Source organism: Paralichthys olivaceus, chromosome 16 (assembly GCF_024713975.1).
Source record: "Paralichthys olivaceus isolate ysfri-2021 chromosome 16, ASM2471397v2, whole genome shotgun sequence".
NCBI classification, from domain to species: Eukaryota; Metazoa; Chordata; class Actinopteri; order Pleuronectiformes; family Paralichthyidae; genus Paralichthys; species Paralichthys olivaceus.
Genome location: NC_091108.1, coordinates 18,597,501 through 18,619,381, shown reverse-complemented (window position 1 = coordinate 18,619,381; position 21,881 = coordinate 18,597,501). Strand labels below are relative to the sequence as shown.

The window sequence follows — 21,881 nt, the reverse complement described above, 5'->3', positions numbered from 1 at the left end:
TATTTTCTAACACTTCTCATATTTGGGCATATTAATGCGTCATGACGCGCACAAGCACTAGCCACCCCTCCTCTCCCTCCCATAACATGACACTGATAGTAAATTAACCATGGATCGCTCAGTTGCGACTAGTTTGATGACCCCCCTCGGTCTATTAAGTCCTATCAATATGCACTAATTCCTCATTCTTTATTAAAAGCGGAACCGGCTCCTTCTCCATCCACTTCTTCTTATCCCCCCCACCCCCACCCCCCAGATTGTCCTCCCTCCTCCTCCACAGTGAGCGTGTTTTTATTATTTGTCGTGCTAATAAACACTATACGTCACGCATAGTGGGAACGAAATAAGCGCGTCGCCGGCAAAAAGAACAAGTGGTTTTGCGCGCGTCCCGGTCCCGCTGCACGTCCGCATCCCTAAAAACTTTGCGTCATTGTTGTCTCGTTATCGCCGCTGTTATCCCCGTGATTAAGTGCGAGGAGCCGGATGCAATCATTTAATGGAGGGGTACTGTGAGAGAGAGGAGCTGTCTCACGCGTCAAACCCAACAGATGCGGCTCTGCTCGCTGGAAATTGCAGCCTGTCCGAGACGCACGTTGGGATCATGGCATATGAAAACCATGAAAACTTTTTTTCCCCACACTCTCCATCACTTTCATTTTTAAAATTGTATAATGCATTTAGTTAATTATGTCTTGTTTGGACAATTTATCCAGTTTTTTGATATTGTGTGATATAATTTTCATAAATGTATAAAAGTGTTTTTATGAATTCTACTGGCTAGAGAGTCGTCGTTAAATCATATTCAATATTTGAAACCAAAATGTAAATGCCGCAAATGCTCCAAAATGCATTGCTTTATTATGGATCAATTTATTATTACTGGCAAACAAAGATAGAAAATAATTCTGCCGTGAGCCTGAAGTTTATCCTCTTGCTGCAAATGTGCATGCAATCATTCCTTTTATCGACGCAGGGAAAGCGGAGTAGCTCATGTCCAGTCATTTTCTATTGGAAGGAAATCACTCCACAGATGGGGATGCAGCAGCAGCAGCCGCCGTGTTTAATGGTCTGATTGCATTGGAGAAGGCAGCCACTGTTAATGCCGTTATGGGGGGGGTATCACTCGGAGACGCTATCGGGCAACAAGAGAAAGTCAAAGAATTAGCCTAATGGGGAGGGGGGGGGGCAGAAGTTGTGTCGGATGTCAGATACTTTCTATTCTCCATATTTGCTCCGTGTCTCTTTCTCTTCTGTGTGTCTATCCCCCTCCACACCCCCACCCCACCTCTGCCGCCACATCATATCTCTCTCTCAGGTTTCCCCCCCCTCATTCCTCAATTACACCATGGGCCGGATCACAGGCTCCCTGCTTGGAAAATAAGCTAATATGCCCACCACCCCTCGCACACCTCCCCCTGAAGACACTGTAGTTGCATTTGCCTCCATCGATTGCAGACATAGCAGTATTCACATATCCTGCTTATCATTTTTCTCCGTGCAGCCGGCCGGGGCATCCAACCAGGAGAGGAGACTGATACAGGGAGGCTGATCTAAAGGGCCAAATGCATGAATACACACTAACACACACCTGTAGCAACGCACACCTTCATGCTTCTGCATACATGGAGTTTGATATCTCTTTGCATGCTCGGCAGCCCGGTGAGATTGAGGCCTTCATGATAGAAAGCATCCTTACAGGCCCAGCTGCTCTCTCTCTGACTCTGACCTTTGACCTCTGTGTAGAGCAGAACGGGTCAACTCCCTATAGGTATTAAAGAAGTTTCCCCTTGTTCATATTATCATTATTAACTCTGCAGAGGATTATAACAGCTAAAAATGGTACCTGGCAATAGTTCTCCCTTGTTAAACTCAAACTAATTGGCTTGCCCTTGCATGCAGCCCTGTAGTACAAATCGTCCGGGCCGGCCGCCTGTCCGCCTGCCAAGCCAGTTAGATTAGTGGCTGCTGTTTGTACACGCCGGCACAGCGCAGCTATAAAGAGTCATAATAGGGCGACTGGTGCCACACACTCAGTCACACTCCTGCAGGAAAGCAAACAAGCTCAGTCACCTGTCGGTCAGCAACCAGACTGTCACCTGTCAGGCTCTCTTTTTTTACTTTGAGTGCACCCCTTATGTCTGGAAAGGTGAATGTAATATAACCTCAACAGAAAGAGACGAATATGAGGCATAAGAGCAGATAGTGAATATGTGTTTTCTCAGGCTTCTGTACCAGACACATATATATATATAGTAGTTACAATACAGATGAAGCAACTAAAATGGTTTTATTTCAACTGGAAATGGAGGCTGTTTGTCTGTTAGACATGACCAACCTCTAAATTCATACCAATAAGTTCCTGTTTTTCATGATTATTAGTTGATTTTTTGACTTTTTCTAATCATATACACATTCCAAGATGATTTCAAAAAACAATTCTGGCCTGTACAGAATATAGGCCAACACATCTGCACCTGACAGCAACCAAAGATGTAGAACGAGGTAAATTTAACATAGTTTCAGGGAAACAAATATGAAAAAAAAAAAAGATGCAAAGATTTGGTTTACCAGTGATCCAAAAATACATTCTGTGGATGGTAATCTATGAGCTAAGGAATGGTGTGCTTTTCCCATTTAGCCTCTTTGGTACCAGGAATTAGCTGGCCCCACTGAACCGGGCCTCTCTGGTGCTGCCATGAATAGAAATCCCCACCACAAGGCTGACTTCCAGAAGGATTTTTTTTGCCTGCGTGCCACCGGTCTGTCTCAGAGATCACAAAGGCCTGTTTGAGAAGTAAAATACTCTCGCTTTTTGTATTTTTCGTTTATATCAAAAGAAGAAAATGTGAAAATAAGGAAAGGAGCATGACAAAAAAGAAAATAATTCAGTCCCTCTACTTTTTTTCTGCATTCAAAAAACACAAATGAGTTAACGTGTTCCCTGCTAAGAAGCACTTTCTATAAAATATATTTGTTTTTAGTTGACTGCTGCAGAAAGCTCACATTTTCACTTGCACAGGCTTGTCCAATCCTTATTGATTTGGGTGCTGAATATTGCCCAAGTGTCATTATCCACCTCAGGATGATGTGTGTTCATAATATTTCCCCCCCGCTCATGCATATATCTCCTATTTACTGCTGCAGCCCTTGGCTGAAGCAAATAACCGGCTTACAGATTTCATACAAGAGAAGACGAAAGAAAAAAAGAAAGACAGAAACATAAGACTGGATATTCGAAAGACATTTGGAAATGAAATTGTGTCTTTTATGCCTGAAAAAGAGAAACAAGGACGAATAATATGAGGGAAAGAGAGGGGGGCGAGATAAATAGGAGTGATTCTTATTCACAAGGACATTTGAGCTTTGCCTCATGGCCAGACATGAATGAGTAGATTTCAATAGTATCGACTGTTGCTTCGGACATCAGCAAACACACGCAGACACACACACAACCACTCACGCACAAGCACAAACAGTGCAGTCTGTCTGGAATACAGAGTGGACCTGTCTGCAGGTCAGCTCATGCTTTTTATGCTAAAAAATGGAGAAACACACACACACACTGTACAGACACTTTCTATGTCGGGTTTCATGATGGTAAATATTTAATATCTGACATCAGGGTTTTAAATAGCAATGTTTTCTTTGTCTTTTGGCTGCTGAGGCGTGTTCTCAGATCTGCCTGGTTTACTCTGCAGTGTATGGAAGAAAACAGAGCATGCCTTTATTTCTGTATATATTATTGAATCTTATTCTTGAATCTTTTGGGCAGCGCCTCATTCTCTTTATGCCGTGTGAATCATGAGAGAAAGGTTATGAGGTGAAAACCATGTATCTCTGTGTCTGTTTTTGTGCTGTTTTGTAGTTTAAGAAACAAACAACTGTTCTGCAAAAAAGCCAAAAGTGGTCATGAAAAGTTGCCGTTTGGGGAGTGACCACGTGTTTGATTTATTGGGGTTCAAGTGTTCCATTCAGGAAAATGTCTGTTGCTAAGATTTTTTTCAATAATATTTTTGCAATATATAGAATTATTATCATCCTGACTTATATTAGCATATTTTGCTTTGTTGATTCTCCAAGAGGTTGATAGCTTTGATAGTCGCCCATATACATTTTTATTAGCTTGGTTTTTACAGTGTTGTAATGACCCTGATATAAGATGTGTCAGGCTTTTGCTGTATAGGCTAAACCACATTAAGAGAAGTACAGTGTATGTGGATGGAAGAGGCCGAGGGTAGACTTAACTGGCCATAAATTTTAACTGGAGGTTCGGGGCTTTTCGACATGAACATTTTGTTCTCAGGAGAGTTTGTTTTTTCTCTTCTATGCCACATACTTCAGATAACTCCTTATGACATACCTAATTTAATTATGAGACTGTGTATTTAGAGAATTTTGCACACACTAAAGAGAATTTAGTTTTATGTTATAAGTTTTTGTGAGTCTAAATTGTCTTTATATAGATGACCTGGTATGGTAGGAATCAGTGTGCGTGCGCTCACCAGAGAGATGAGTTGAATGACAGCCTGACATGTCTTGTAATAAAATGTAAAAGTGGCACTTTCATGCCTGTCAACAATCTCTAAATATACCCGTGAGTGTGTCCTCATACACACACACACACACAGGCCTGCAGTTGTGACTGATTTTCTCCCTGTCTCCATTAGAGAAAAAAAAAAAAAAAACTTCAACTGCTCTGCTTGCTGACAGTCTCTGCAGACACACACTTAGACACAGATGCAAACACGCATACACACACCAGTCACAGTCGACAAGACGTTTTTATAACAAAAATTGGATTCTTCTTCGTTCCTCTCCAAAACTCATGCAGACACACCGGAGAACTGGATCTGACAAGTTTCGGTGACGTGTTGCAACAGCAAAAGCGTTAGTTACACACTCAAAGCATCCATGCGAGAAAAATATTTATTCCGACCAGTCAACAAACAGGAAGGCTTCAGTTAGACGAGCGCTCTTTGTCACCGCTGTAGTTATTTGGATCCCATTTTCCCTTCCACTCTTCTCATGCTGACACTCAGAACTGCTTTCTCCTCAAATCGTTATCAAAAAAGAATCAACTGGAAGAAGAGAAAAAAAACATTTTATTCCAGTTTACAAATGCACCATCATTCTTCTTATCAATGCATGTATAAAGTGATATCTAGTATCTATTATCAAATTCTACTTATTAGTAGCCCAACAAGCAGATCATATTCTATTATTATATTTAAAGAATAATAATGTTTATCACCTGTTACCATTAGTTTACATGGAATCTTTGACTGCCCCACCCTCCCTCTCAGTAGCTCATATTGTGAAATTCCACCTCAGAATGATGTTAAAGCACATTGTTGTTGACACTGCAATTTCCCCAACTGGCACAACATTGTCACTTAAAGTGCAGATTTGACGTGAAAAGCCCCGCTCGCTGTTTTGTATTTAATATCGCACTGACAGCTGTATCATTCTTCCACACTGTAATCAAATTATGACAGCGTGGCAAATGTTCCCCCTGTGACATTTTCTATTACAAAATGCATATACCCGGTGTCAGACAATGTGTGGGTGTTATCTGTAAGTGGCAAATGGGATTGTAAGTGGCACGTGTGTGTGTGTGTGTGTGTGTTCGATGTAATTGCACTTGTGTGCTGGTGATATGCATATAGGTGTGTGTCAACTGGAATTATGGTTGTTGTTTTAGAGATAGGGTTGAGAAGCATAACTGACTTTCAGCAACTTTGTGACACTTCTATTAGTGCAATATCACTAGTAGGCTATACATCACATACACAGACAGATACAAAAGCCAACGGTTATTCAGTGCCAATGTCCACAGGCCTCGTCACACACACGTACGTATGTGCCAGGGAGCTGAGAATAGAATCCTTTTTTTCCGATATCACAAACTTCTTGTCTTGTCTCTCCTCGCATTTCTTCATTACTTGGCTTTCCCTCTCCATCTTCTCCTTGTTCCCTCCTCTCCTCTCTTCTTTCCTCTCCTCTCCAAACGCCCACCGTCTTCTTATTGGATTGGCTACATCTTGTCTGCGGCCCTTCGCTCGCCGTCCCTCGGCCTGCCGGGTAATGATAATAAAATTGAAATATCCGGGTACTTATCAGTGTATTACGTCCCTATCAACACCTCAGACACACTCCCTACTTTAGAGGTTATACAGGAGAAAGCGTGATCTGATCTACAGCGCAAAACGGAGAGAGGACGCGGGGAAAGTGAGAAAGACGGACAGAGGAAGAGAAGGAGAGGGAGTCAACTGATAGATAGAGAGAGGAGAGAAAGACAGAGAGAAAAAAAGAGTTTTGTTATGGCTACATTTTCCAAGTGCTATTTCCAGGATGGATTGCAATAGGTAGAGAAGAGAGAGGGGTGAAAAGAGGAGGTGGTGGAGGAGGAGGAGGAATAGAGTCATGTAACGTGACCCTGTGGCATCTGTCCAGACCAGAAGCGTGTTAGCGTAAGCCGTTCTCAACACTCCAAACTGGCCTACTGTACATTTGCGGTAATGTAAAACATCTCACATCTCCTCATCTCCCTCTGTCTCGGGGCCCTGTCCTCTCTTGGCGGTTGTGTGTGTGTGTGTGTGTGTGTGTGTGTGTGTGTGTGTGTGTGTGTGTGTGTGTGTGTGTGTGTGTGTGTGTGTGTGTGTGTGTGTGTGTGTGTGTGTGTGTGTGAGGTGGGGGAGCGTGCCAAAGTCGAGATCAGGTTTGGAAATTGATTTGAATGAGTGTTGTGGACAGCTGATAGCTATAAAAGATTTTCTCCTTTCATTTCCCTGGGAGTTTCTCTTTTGATGTTGGCTGGTAGTCAACGCAGCTTTGAAGCTCGTCAAGAGCGGGCCGGGCCGCTACTTGATACTGTGTGAGTTTGTGTTTGTTGTGTGTTTACGGATGTGTGTACATGACTTCATGTTTGACCTTTTCAAGTCACACAGGGGTTGAATTTTGATGCCAGGCGATGACTTTTGTGAAAATATAACAGGATATTGCTTTTTCATAGTACAATGACATGTAAATTTATCAGATAAAAAAAAAATCTTGTATAATTTCTCATGATAACCTATTGCATTTAATCAGTCATCTAATTTTCTTATCCTGTGCGACAAAATCCTGCAATCACTTATGTAATACACGCACATCTTAACCTACCCTAAATCTTACATATTGGCTGCTTAACAAGTCAGCCACCTTCAAATTGCCCTTTGGGGATAAGAATCTCTGAAATGTTATTTTGTCGTTTCATCAGCTGCCTTCCTGCGTTCCTCAGACCTACCAATCGCACGCGCTCATCTAATCCCCAGGAGGGAAGATTCTAGTCTGTTGCTACGGATGCTGGGGGGTCACGAGGTCAAGTACGGCTAATTTATTCACTCAGTCAGATTTCCTCTGGCTCGTGGATGGCAGATGGAGAGGTCTGATATGATATCACCCATCTGAATCACCCAAGGGAGAAGAGGGAGGCAGAGATTGGGCAGGGAGGGAGAGATGGAGGGATGAGAGGAGAAGAGATTGACAGGAGAGATGTAAAGAGAAAGGAAGGACAGATAGTAAAATTGGGAAATTAAATGTGGTTAGATAGAGAGATAGGAGAGACGGTAGCATAGCCTGCATGGGTGTGGAGTGTGTTCGCCTCACCGATTCGGGTGTCGAACTGAACATTGAGCTACATAGCTTCTTATCAGATGTGTGGGTGAAGTGTGGATGTGTGTGTGTGTGTCCTTATCTTAAGACAAGTGGTTCTGGTCCAATAAGATCCTGGGAGATGGTAGGAATAAGCGGCTTAGACCAAGATCTGAGATGGAAGAGAGAGGGAAGAGAGACAGCTAGCGCTAGAGAGATGAGAAGGGGAGATGAGGATGGAGAGAAGAGGAGGAGGAGGAGGAGGTGGACAGATTAGCAGGGTGGAGGACAAGGAGGGGACATTTGGAAAGAGATGAGACGTGGAGGGTTGCAGAGATCAGAATGGAACGATGTGATGTGGAAACAGTTTGGAGAAGTTTTTTTAGGGGCAAAAGGGGAAAGTGGGGTTTGAAATGTGAAAGTTTGGGGTTTGAAAAAGTTCTTGGCTGTTTGGGGATTTACAGGATTTTATCAACAGCAACACTTTTTCCTAAGAGCGTTTGAATTTGCTGCTTCAACAACAGTGTTCGCACATTCCGCAGAAGAACACAGGCTTTGACTTCAAGTTTTTGCTTCTTATTTGAAACATTATCACTAAGCTCCTTTTCACTACATACAAATGGAGAGCAAACCATGTCTCTTGTCCTTGAAAGTATCATTAAGAAAGATGGTGTGGTCTAAAATAAATGGGAAATGGTAAACAAATGGCTGTGAATTAAAATCAAGTTCAGCTCTTGTCTGACAACAGGCTCTATATATATTACATATATTAATCTAAATTTAAACTGGGTGTATAGTTCAAAGATTACGTTGCAGTGTCTGGTTAACTTGGCAGAACAGGTGATACAGTTGGTCTTGCGACTTGGTCAACTACAGGTTGAATGCAAGAGGTTTTCAAATTATTTCTCTTATGAGACGATGTACTATCCAGAATCCTAAACATATAAAGTAAAACTCTGAAAATGAAATCTAATGTGTGTGTTTTGTATCCCCTCGCAGTTTGGAAACCACACGAAGATGAAGACCCAGCTTTGATGTCTACTCTCTCCAGACGCTTTGGCTTCCACGACACCTCCATCAAACACTTCAAAAGGGAGGATTTTAACGCCTTTTATCCAGGAGTAGTTACGCAAATTTATTGCATGTATCAATAGGAACTGGACAAAACTGTGACGTCTGTAAACGACTGGACAAACCCAGCGGCATATACCTGGCATGGAATGATCTGGACTGACCAGAGATCAAGTGATTTTGACTGGAAACTGATGAACTCTCTTTAGTTCCATTAAAGAGAATGAACTGAATAGAAGCTAACCTGAACTGATATTGACGAACACTCATTAATTTGAAGAATACTCTTGTTTCCAATGAATGGCTCTTTCCTGAGCCCCTTCCTCAAAAAAACGTACTGAACTCTTAAACCAGATTCCCTAAAAATCTCAGACCCTTCCCAAGGGTCTTGGACATTGTCTCCAATCTCACTGAGGAGGAATAATCTCCTCCTCTTCCTCATAAAACTCTTACAACGTCTATCTTCTGTCCAGACATGGACCTCCACAGGGCAGCCTTCAAAATGGAGAGCTCCTCCTACCTGCCCAATCCCCTGGCCTCCCCAGCTCTAATGGTCCTGGCCTCCACTGCTGAAGCGTCTCGTGACGCCTCCATCCCCTGCCAGCAGCCACGTCCATTTGGCGTCCCAGTGTCAGTTGAGAAAGACGTCCATTTGCCATTTAACAATGGTTCTTACACTTTTGCGTCAATGTACCATCGCCAGGGCGGAGTCCCACCAGGATTCCCCAACAGGGACTTCCCACCTTCCCTCCTCCATCTTCATCATCAGTTTGCTCCTCCTAACCTGGACTGCTCACCAATCAGCATGCTGAATCACAGCGGTGTCGGCGCCTTCAGACCTTTTGCCTCACCTCCAGACGACCGGGATGGAGCACCAGGTGGGTATCAGTCGGCTTTCACCCCAGCCAAGCGCCTCAAAGGCTGCATGGATGCAGAGGCTTCACCCCACCTGCGGTACTCTGATGCAGAGGGAAAAGAGTATGACTTTGGAGGTTCACAGATCCCTCCTGGAAGTTCACCCAGCAGCGGAATGAAGGCAGGGGACGACTGCATTAAAAAGATCTTCCCTGTGTCAGGCCTCCTGTCTGATCGAGAGACTTCATCCAGCCCTGAGGACCGCATCGAGCGCTGTAAGTAACAATTCTATATTGCATTCACGCAAACCAGAACCACATTGAACTGTGTGACACCTGTGACATACATGTGTGATCATAAGAAAAGTTGAATAAACAAGTCAAAGCCTTTCAGAGCACAAAGAGTCACTGAAAAGTGTGATGAGCATGGCCATGATGTGCAATGCACGTCTCTGCAGTCAACAGATCTCAACCCAATTGGGCATGTATGTTAGACAGTGCTCTTCACCACCTTTATCAGAACAACAAAAAAAGGGGGCATCCTGTGTTCATTCCTCCACTAGAGTCCAGACATGAAGAGCCTATAAAGAAGAGCACTAGAGCTGCTCTGGTGACTTTAACCTTAAAACTTATGTGGGTTCTTCTTTCATACAGATTTGTCACCCATCTGTATGTACAATCAGCTTGCAAGATAAAGTAAAACGAAATATGTGCTCATATCAACAGATACACAACACTCAAACCCTGTTATCTTACACATTAATATTCTGAAATATTCATAAGGATCAAATAAAAATCAACTTCAATGTGTTCTTGTGATGATAAAAAAATTATACCTGTACAATATTTCAGTGAGGTAAAAAACAACCACACACCACATGTCTACTCCAACTGTCTATCACCCATTCAGCTTATAAGAAATGTTTGCACCAGTTATATTAACATAATTGTCTCGCATCTAGTCTGTGGTTGCTTTGCACTGATCCCACCATTACAGCAAAACTGTAAAAACAACCTAAACCACCATGTTTTAGGACTATTCCACAGACAACTGTGATAATTAAATCTGCAAACAAGACACATGCACAAAAAACACACACAGCCAAATCTAATTCTAGATCTCAAATTAAAAACCCAAAATACAACTTGCTGCAATTTGTGAAAGGATGCAAATTTTCACACACTAGCGCTGCACACGCCAATAAACAATCCCATCTATGTTTTCTTGTCATCATCTCTCCTGGCTCTCCCTATCCGTGTTTCACAAGCCCACAAGCTCCGCTGGTCACATTAACATTCACCAGTGGAAAGATGCCATTTGCCCTCACGCGTTGGGAATCTGATTAGTGTTTGTGTGTGTGTATGTGTGTATGAATGACTGGTTCAGAGACCGGCCATGCTCTCTGCCATCAGCATTCATCATAGCTCTACGCTGGCAGCCTCGTTGCCAAAAGATTTACCCACATATCCAAAACCTTGGCATGCCGTGTGTGTGTGTGTGTGTGTGTGTGTGTGTGTGTGTGTGTGTGTGTGTGTGTGTGTGTGTGTGTGTAGTAAATGGGAGATGGGAGAGGAGTTGTGAGAGCTCCAAGCACAAACACACAAGCATGCACAAACTCTTACAGACACACAAACAGGTCTCAGCATGCTCTCCGAGCTACACATGTCAACAAGCTGCATCGGATGTTGGTGACAAATTAGGAGCGATACAGACATAGAGACGTGCTTATTGTGTATACTTTAAGATAAACAGTATTTTTTAACTATTCGGTCTCGTTCATCATATCTCTCCTCTTTTGCCTTTACTTCACTACTCTTTTTTCCATCTTTGTGTGTGTGAGTGTGTGTGTGTGTGTGTGTGAGAGCGAGAGAGAGTGTGGGATGCATACCCTTGATGGAACACATGAGAGACAGAGGCGACGACCTGAGACTGATCCGATAAAAAGACCACCGCAGGAGAGACAGAGAGGGTGAGAAAGAGAGGGATGAAATTGGGAAAATGACACCCGGTGGCTGGCTGGGGGGAGAATAAGAAAGAGGAGGAAGATATCAAAGAGCACATAAAGTGAGAGAGGGAAAGAGACAAGAACAGAGACTCGAGAGAAAGAAAGACTTGTGACTCTGCTGTGGAATTGAATATCATTTTTAGAAAACCTTATCCTGCTGATTAAACTTCAAGTGCAGACCTGGTTCATGTGCATTTTAACTTCTTGTGCTTATAGCGACACCAAAACTACAGATACCTTGGAAGCACCTTGCTCAAGGGAACTGTGGCAATAGAGTATGGACTATGTGAGTGCCATGTGTGCCACCTTCTCTCTACACATTCATGCGCGCTAAGACTGAAGCCAGAAATAGAATGGGAGATGGGTGCAGGGCTCCTGTGCTGTCTTTTGGAACAGCTGAATCTGTATCTAATCAGGTTAAATCTTGGCACAAGTAGCCTCCACCTCGACCATGGGCTCCTAATGCAATTGGATGTGCAGAGGCGCTGCTTACAGAAAAGAATTATGGGTTCTCCTTCACTGGCTTTGGCTGTCCAGTGGAGGCGTAAAGAACAAACAACACTTTGGTACAATCCCATGAGGACGGTGCTCTTGCTGCTTCACACACACATTAGCTAACTAGCAGCCTCCGTGCTGCTTCACACATACAGTAGCAGCCTCTCGGAGGTTTATAATGCTCGGGATCAAATGTGTCATCACACATTCTTTAATGAAAACTTTTATTTGATTGACAGCAGTTTGTTCATGTATGAATAGCAAAGAAATGATTAACACTACAGATTACATTTTGTATGATTTCAGACGCTGGAGAATACACAGAATACACATCTTAATTTATTAGGGATCATTAAGAGCAGCATGACATTGTCGCTCTGAGTCTCGCCTATGAACTTTGAACCACTATGTGTCATTAACCATGTATCTTATCAGCTGTATATTGACATTATTTGGTCTCATTTTATAACTGCCATTAAAATACTGATATCTCTTTACTAAATGATTTACACTGAAACTCATTGTTATTTATAGTTCACAGTGTGTGTGTGTGTGTGTGTGTGTGTGTATTAACTTAAGGTTCTATTATTGAATCTTCAGTCATGTGGAAATTGATTAGTCATCATTTTTGTGAGGTCTGATGCTGTTTGAGTGAGTGGATTGCTCAAAAGAGAATATGAAGGAAATCCCAAATGCAGATATCTCTGATTCAAACTCACTGGCCTGCATACACTAATGACCTCCTTTTTCATCAGTTGAACTCGATTTTTCTAAATATAAACACCTGTTATTCACAAACTCATCTCCACAGAAATGCAAATTGCCTGTGTCCATTATTCCAAATATGTGACCGATCTATGTGATGTAGATCTGATCACACTAGTGCAGTGCCTGTTGTCATGAACTTACCGCTTAACATTTATTGCGTTGATAAGTCCCAGCCACTGCTGCTACAGAGAGCTGGTTGGCAGTTTATTCGAAGTTTATTAATGTTGAAGGTATCACATGCCCAAATTCAACACTGCACTTCCCTGGGCCCTTAAAAATACACATGCCAAGTATGACGCAGATAAGAAGAAAAGTTCTTGAGATATGGAAGCAGCATACAGACAGACAGAGAGAGATTTCTGGAATTGTTAGATAGATTGTTTTTCTGCAAGATCTGTGGGTGCAACTTGTGGCAATGTATTCAAACAAAGAACAAAGTCTGTAATAGAAACCTGATTGCAGATGAGTGCTGACCAGATCTTAAATGTAAGAACTTTATAATCTTTTACATCTGTCCTGCATTCATCCATTTACACGTGGAATTTATCCGATTACAATCCAATCACCTGTCACACAGGTTAATCCCACATGTGAAGGGGATCCTCACCTCTCTGCTCCACGCTAACAAAAAAAAAAAAAGAGGATATTAAACAACTTGAAAAAACATCTCTAACTTCCTCACACTGAATTCTGTCAGGCTGTACTGGCTGCCACCCCAGGCAACAGAGGCCTACTCTCTGCTAAGCCCTCCCAAATCCCCGCACTGCACCGGCAGGCACGTTGGCTGTTAACTAAACCCGCTAACCTGTCAGCCGCTAAACCTGCACATAAAGGCCCCATCATGCCTTAAGAGGACTATGCATGTCATATTATAGCAAAAGCTATTACCATTCACTGTATTCACATTGTGAGGTTTTAGCCAGAGAACGCAGGGATACGAAGGTTTTTTGTGCATACAGTAAAAGAGAGAATGGAATTATGGGACGTGTGATTGGAATTAATGGGAGTGTTGACAAATGAAACAATCCGCCCCCTCGCACTGCTCTTTGGTTTTGTTTGCAGAGCGGATTACATTTTTTTTTGTGTGAGTGATGTGAAGGTTTGCGTGTTTGTGCCTCGGTGGCATCTCTTCGTCATCACTCTTCCATCCTTCCTTCCACCCCCCTGCCATCCTCCCATCCTGCCCCTGTGTGTATGTGCATCTCCACATGCGAGTGTGTGACAGCTGTAGTCTGTTTGCATTCTGTCCTAAGTTTGTTTTCGTTCTCCTCGCTCTCCACATTTACAAGGCTGAGAGATTTACACTGAACCTGAACCTGAATACCAAACCCAGTTTCCCCCTTTTCTCTCTTTCTTTCTTTATTTCCTTCTTTCCACAAAACTGTAATTTTGAAGACAAATGTAGGGTTGAAAAAAAGAAAGAAACAGGAATCCTTGGCAGAAAAAGAAAGAAAACAAAAATTCTTTTACCACCGAGTGAAGGGAAGGAACGTATTTTAGGGGGAGGAAGGGGGATGAGATAAAAGAAAGGATAAAAGCAATACAAAAAAAATCTTTGTGGGAAGGAAGGAGGGAAGGAAAAAGCGAGGACGGCGAGATGTTGAGCTGAAATGCAGATCCCATCTGTCTGACTGAAATAAAATCTGAAGAATTCTTTAGAGAGAGACAGGTAGATAAAATAATATTCACTACTTCTGATCTAAATTTAGTTAAATGATATTAATGCACAGACAGAATGAAACTTCTCCTAGTCCCATCATAATACAGTATACAGCAGTTTAACGTTAAACCGAGTGCATCACCCACAGCTGTTAAAACACACAGCGAGAGGCCTCCTCCGCCTTTCTTCTCTTTTTGTATTACCTCCTTTCTTTGTTTATCTTTATCTTTTTTTCCATCCCTCTTGCACCGAGCAAATGTCATGTGTGTTTTTCTCTTTCTGGGGAAGAGTAGCACTAACCGTGGGGAGTTGAGACAAATAAATAAATAAATGAAAGTCACAGCAGCAAAAAAATAAACTAAAAATAGAGTTCCCACAAAGAAAAAGGGGATGACACTGATTCTGATGTTGATAGATGATGAAGCTTTTTTATTTGGAGTTCTGTGTCCAGTGTTACTGTGGGATTCCTCCACCGCATTTCCCACAGACCACCCGACAATCTATAGCCATTTTCAGAAATGAACTCTAGAGAATGGGTCCAGACTTTCTCCGGAGTTGGCCATTCACACATAAACAATGCAGCAGGAGATTCTCCAGTCAGACACGTTCGCAAGAGTGAAATCTCTGCAGCGTTCAGGTGAGGGGTGGTGCAGCAGGCGGAGGAAGGAGGTATCGTATGAATTCCGCTGCAGAGATGACATGTTTTTGTTTACAGCAGCATCGGCTCTTATCACCAAAATCTCTCTTGAAATCTTAGTCGGTGTGTTCTTCGTGTATGGCAATGCTTTTGAATCACCACGTCTGAAAGCAAGGATCTGGCATTTTGTTTTGTTTGTCTTTTTTTTTTTTTTTAATGTTCCATCATTTCCAGTTATCAGTATTCTTCTCTCTGCCTCCTGTGGCATGTGAGGGGTTAAAATCCATCCAAGGAGACAGAAAAGCTCATCCTTCGCTTCGTCCTCACAAAAAATATGCCCTCCTTCACCTCCCCCTCTCTCCCTCCCACCGCCTCCATCTCTGCCTGTCACGGTCTAGTGGCAGGGTTAAGTTAAGTAAGAGTGTTCTAATAATTAGGACTGGGACTCGCCTGCCCGCCCGCCCGTGTGTGTGCGTGTGTGTCTTCCTGTCAGTGCTTAGCCAGATGTTAAAAGGCTTGTCCCTCTCATGTTGCCTCCCTGTCAGTCTCCACTGTGTGCCACACACACACACTCTCACCAACACAGCCACCCACACACACACATACGCACGCATCAGTGACTGTCCTACTTGTGGTGGCTTTGTTTATCCCCGAGTGTGTGCCCCTCTGCCCTTCTGGCAGCTCCCCCAGGGTTAGAAGTGAGTGAATGTGTGTGTGTTTGTGTGTGTGTGTGTATTTCTTTCCCTATCAATACCATCCTACACTTTACTGATCCATCCATAATGTGCACATTTTGCTTATTGTTAATGTTGTGTTTAATTGTGACTTTAAGATTTGACTGTTTCAATTTATATATTCTAGCGAAAGAGCAAAGGTAGTTTGGAAATGTTTTCTTTCAACATTTCTTTGCCTTCCTTATCTCTCTGGGTGGTAACTGGAAGCAGGCAGCAATTGTCTATATCTATCTGTGTGTGTGTGTGTCACTCGGTGTGAATCTTGTGACCATTGTTGCAATGCTGCGCAGATCAAGGATTAGTCGCTTCCTGTCGAGCCTTTTGTCGGCCCAGCCACTCCATTTGGACACAGATCGCTGTGTGTGTATGTGTGTGTGTGTGTGAGTGCACGTTTTTGTGTGGTGGAGTAGGTCACACAAATGAGCCACTGGAGCTGGTGTAAGGCAAATGAAGGGAGGAGGGAGGATGAGATGAGAGGATTCCCTCTGCGGCAGGCACCCTGTGAAATGTTCTTCATTTAATTTCCCTTTCACTCTGAAAATATGATTTTACTTAAAACCAGCAGACACCTGCTAATACTGTGACATAATACTGTACTTCACTTATTCCCACTGCTGTTTTATCAGATTCAGGAATTGTCTGGGAACACTGGGAATCTGGTTGATCATTGTAAGGACAGGATGTCACTTTGCATTCAGGGAATTCTATAAACAGGCTGCTTTGAAGTGGAAAACGACTGTATTTCTGTAGCACAGAGAACCCCCCGACCCCCACCCCTTTCTGTCTACTACACACACACACACACACACACACACATACACACACAAATACACACACACAGAGCCAGGTCCGGGTTCCGGAATTCCACTTTGTTCCCGTGGGGATGTCAGCTTTGGCCAATAAAAACCCTGCGTTAAAACTCCACTGAGCCTCGTACAACTGTAGCACACCTGGCAACACAGCACACATTTAGCTTTTAATATCTGCACACACACACACACACACACACACACACACACACACACACACACACACACACACACACACAAAGCTCACATAGGGTCATGGCATGCTGCAGCCCTGAACTTGTGCACTTGTCTGTGTTTTACATTGTGTTACAGTTGGTGCAGTTATTCTGGGAAGATGCAGTATTGCTTTACAGCAGTGAAGACTGTAAGAAAAACAGCTCCAGCATTTGATCCTCTTCAGTAAAAAACCAAGAGAAACATCGTTGTTTTAACTTTACCACAGTATCACAATGTGTAAATGATAAACAGGACTAATGTGTGTTCTACTAGTTGCACCACACTGAGTTAGCTCCTTTATGTTTGGCTGCAGAGTTTCACACACCTCCTAATGCAGATGTGTTAAAAGATTATTTTCTCTGCCGTCTGCCTCCTGCTGCCTCTCTACTCCTGAAACCTCTCCCTGCTCTCTTTCTCCATCAGTCCATTCTCTCCTCTCCTCTCCTCTCCTCTCAGTAATCTAATCTGCAGCCAGTTTGTGGATGCAGTCTAGTGTGACAGGCCTCCCCCACCTCCTGCTTTTCTCACTTTCACACACACACACACACACACACACACACACACACACACACACACACACACACACACACACACACACACACACACAGCAGGCCCGTTTCCAAAAAGCCCACTTGCTTTGCTGGCAGAGGGGCCCACTCCCCCGTCTTGGTCACACCTTCTTTAATATTGAATTATTCATCAAATCTGATTGGTTCCTGCTGATGGTGGCCATGATGCAAGCGAGCGGTTTGTGTACGTGTGTGTGTGTGTGTGTGGGGGGGGGGGGGGTTAGCTATTCGTGATGCACTGTTGCTTGACAAAGTTGAACGGGCCTGTTACTCATTTTTTTTACGTGACCAGAGTCACTACAGCCACTTGCACCTGTAGCTTTTTTAGGAAGTGAAATATATTTTCACTTTTTTAAAAAGGAAGAAGGATTCATTTTAATGTTATTATTTGACCATGAACTTTTCATTTCCTTCTCTTGAATTTAAAAGTCGCGGTCGGTCATGAATAAAACCTTTATCTCGTCATCGCATTGGGTTTCTTCCTCCTTGGTTTTCAAACTTTCAGCAGGCCCACCAGGGAAGCAAAGCTGAGCATCTGCTGCAAAAGTCCCTTAGAAAGGTGAAAGAAATCAATAATGGGTGTTTTATATGCATGCCAGAGTGTGTGTGGACGTGTGTGTGTGTGTGTGTGCGCACTCATATAATTTGCACGCACCAGAATCTATACGATTCAATATTGGGAGTGCACTGTGGAAAACAGATTTCTCACAGAAATCCTGTCTAATCACCACAATTTCCTCAGTGTTTGCTGGTTTTATCCTCTTATATAAAAATCTAGATAAATCTGTTCCTAAATTTCCAAGTTGCACTCTACTGCTAATTCTCATTCTACTGGTATCATTACAATTACCAAGCAGGAGCGCATGTGAGAGTAGGGGGATGTCCTCTCCATGAGAAATTCCCCTGCTTCTCCCCAGTAAAGGTGCTTCAACTCAAACATAATGGTGCATATCCCTGCAGCGGCATGATCAGGTTTATCCACAATATTCCCTGTTTGTGCAGGTGTGAAATCTCTGTCATGCCACGGGCTACGTTAAAGGCATAAACAGTCGATGATCACGGATTTGCCTGCACTTCAGTAAAAGATGTGGATAAGGAAAGATGAGTGTGTCGATGTTTGTGCACGGGTGTGTGTTCGGTATCTCAAACGCCTGTCAAGGCACTTCACGTTGACCCTGTGGTGCCTCTGCATATCTCAAAGGCATTAGAAGGACGAGGGAGTCGGTCCGTCCATGTGTGTTTTGTTTCCCCCCTGTGTTTGAGTCTCTAAGCAGAGCTGTAGCGCCACACACAAAAAAATCTCAGGTTTGAGTTCAGGTAATGACCTTTGTTTCAGGTCACACAGAAAGATAGAATCACTAATTTAATGGACCACTGATAAAAAAAAAAAAAACCCACACAAGTTACCTCTTAAAGCTCTTCATCCACATCCCCCTTGCTCACATCACTCTCCCCCCTTCCCTCTATCCCTCCCCCTGCCTCTACCTCCTTCTCCCCCGTCACCGGGTGTGTGTGGAAACCCAGCCCACTGTTCAGCAGATGAATAATTTAGCGGTGTGTGTATCATCTGTTTACCGTGCTAATCCATCTGTCAGCAGGCACCTATCGATTCGCGCCTGCCTGGTAATTGTGCATCTGCACCACGCGCACACACAGGAGTGCTCACTCACACACACACACACACACACACACATACACACACACACACACACACACAGTAGTGGACAGACACACACAGGCATACTTGTGCACCTATATGATGTGCAGGTTAGCTCATATTCAGATCCTGCAGTTGTCAGCTGGCCGCCCGGACACTTCATTTTCACTGAGTGAAACTGATTTTAGGGTCAAGGTCACAAAAAACTAAAATCTGATATTGGACACAACAGACACAGAGATTAATGGATTGTATTTGGAGACATAATGGAGTATGTGTACTGTTGTTCTTCAATATTAACTGCTTTATTTGTTTTATTTCATGTTTTCATCTGCAGACAAAGGCAGTAAAAACACTTGTGGAGATAAAATGTACCTGCAAATATCCATACAACCACATCTGTTGAGCTAAAAAAGCTGAAAAATACATCAAAACCGCATTACACTTTATTTCCATACATTTTAGGTGTAGATACAAAAAACACAAAAAGACAACTATTAGCTTTTCAGGTCTATTTAGGTTTACTGTCTCACTTATAACTAGAATTTGTGTTTTTAATCATCTCTGTCTTTGTCTCCATCCCTTTCCTCTTTACACCAGATTAAAGTCTTTGGATAGAGAAAACTAATTAGTGAGGTTTTACCAAAGACTTGAGATGCTCCAGTTCAGATTAGTTTCAAATATTTAAAATCTCACAGCCTACACAAGCTCTTCTTCAAAGCACCTGTGTTCTACCTTTCATGATTTTTCCTTTTCACTGGATCTCTCCAGACTGAGGCAGCGTCATACTAGAGTACGCAGTGCTACATCCATGGGTGACCATTGATGGTTATATTTATCAAATGGCTGGTTTTAAAAGCTCATTGATTGATGTCATTAGCTTCATGAGTGATTACTAATTGCCGCGCTGGTATGTTAACCACACAGGATGTAACGCACACACAGAGACACACATAGAAAGATGTAAAGCGCACACACAAACACACAGTACATATTTCAGTTTTTTCTTTGTCAGCAGAAGAATTTGTAGTCATTGAGCGATACAGTGAAATAAAAATAATACACAGAAACCAAAGGGAAAGAGAGAAATAGTTTAAAAAATGTGTTAATTTTTTTGTTTGGGAGAGTCAACAATTGATGACCTCGATCACCAAACCTTTCCCTCCTTTTATTCAGTCTGATCAATTCATTCTTTGAATTCATATCATATCCATCTCAAATGGCCTTGGGCACTTTACTATCCATTAGGTGTCATTTTGGACCATTATCTTCTTTAGCCTGAAGTGGTTTTCTGCTGTTAAACAACACAGACACAGGTTACACCTACTTGACAACAATAGCTTACAGACAATAATTATTCAATTTCAGAAAAACTAAATTTTAAATTTGTTGTCTTATATATTGCAGATAATAAAATGCTGCAGCCAGAGTGTGATTTTATATATATATATATATAGTGCTGTCATTGCCTAAAGGGACACATCTGTGAATAAAGAGAATTGGCTGACGAGGATTGACTCAGGCACCAAAAAGCGGAGATAAATCTCAACAAACCAATAGGCGACATATAAAACTACATCTTTATGGACATATGTCCCAATAGTTTGGTTTAATCTCTGCATGTTGTGTGTCTATGCTTTTGTGTGTGTTGTCCAACTTGGGGCACTTTGGGGTCAGGTGGGGGAAGATAGTAGCAGTTTGGCGTGATGACAGGTAAAAGTCAAGGGCAGGGGGCTAGTCTGCTGCTTGGGCTGTGTGTGTGTGTGTGTGTGTGTGTGTGTGTGTGTGTGTGTGTGTGTGTGTGTGTGTGTGTGTCACTAAGGTTTAATGTGCATCCATTTTTAACCTCATGCATTTCTTTCTCTGTTGCTTTGTGTCGTTGCCTGTGTCCTCACCACTCTGAGTTCTGCCAAGAGTAAAGGTAGATCGTGTTCGGTTGTCCAAACCAAGCTTCTGACGCCGCTCTGTCACACACACACACACACACACACACACACACACACACACACACACATCTACAGACATACACACACACGGCGGGGGACGCAGCAGGGTTCATTTCGATGTGGAACGTGTAATATCACATCCCTCTGGCAAAATGCTCGGAATTCTGCCCTCCTGGAGAAGCATCACATCTTTGTGTATGTGTGTGTGTGTCTCCCTCCATCGGTTTGTATATGTGAGTGTGTGTCTCCATCTACATGTTTATGTGTGTCTCCATCTGTATTTGTGTGTGTCAGGGGGTGTTAGAAGCAGGCAGGGGCTTAGCAGAGCAAAAGAGAGCAAATCTGTCAGCTCTCCCTGGGCAGACAACCCTTCTGACCCTCATTCAAAGACATATTGATTCTCCTCTACACCCAACAGGGGAGGGTGTGTGTGTGTGTGTGCGTGCATGTGCAAGGGTGTGTGTCTGTGTGCACAAGTGCTTAACACAGCCTGATCTTTCCTCCTTGCTTCCTTCATAAACAGAGAGCCGTGTTCCTGCAGCGTTGTTAAATAAGATGAAATATATTTGATTGTATAATCAATCTCACATTTTTTTGAAGCCAGAGATCATTTGAACCAGCAGGGCCACAGATCCGACCTAGTTTACTGTTCTTTAGGGTTTTTATCTGTCGTGCTCTGTTTCCTGTCTGTAACACACTCAGTTTTGATTATGAAAGAAAAGCATCGGTGGGCGAAAAATCACAAACCGAGGAGATGGAGACGAGCTTTTCTCTTATCCAAACACTAACACCACACTAAACCTCGCTGTGCACTTGTTAGCACTTCC

The 21,881-nt window shown here is 42.9% G+C and overlaps 1 protein-coding gene across 11 annotated transcripts in view; it reads left to right on the top strand.

Moving 5' to 3' along the window:
- rnf220a (ring finger protein 220a) overlaps positions 1-21,881 on the top strand; it is a 163,248-nt gene that overhangs the window by 4,197 nt on the left and 137,170 nt on the right. For all 11 annotated transcript variants that reach the window (XM_020108917.2, XM_069510852.1, XM_069510846.1 and 8 more), the window contains exon 2: positions 8,632-9,833. In XM_020108917.2, the coding sequence (XP_019964476.1) occupies positions 9,179-9,833 (655 nt within the window). In that variant the 5' untranslated portion in view covers positions 8,632-9,178. The remainder of the gene's footprint in view (positions 1-8,631; positions 9,834-21,881) is intronic.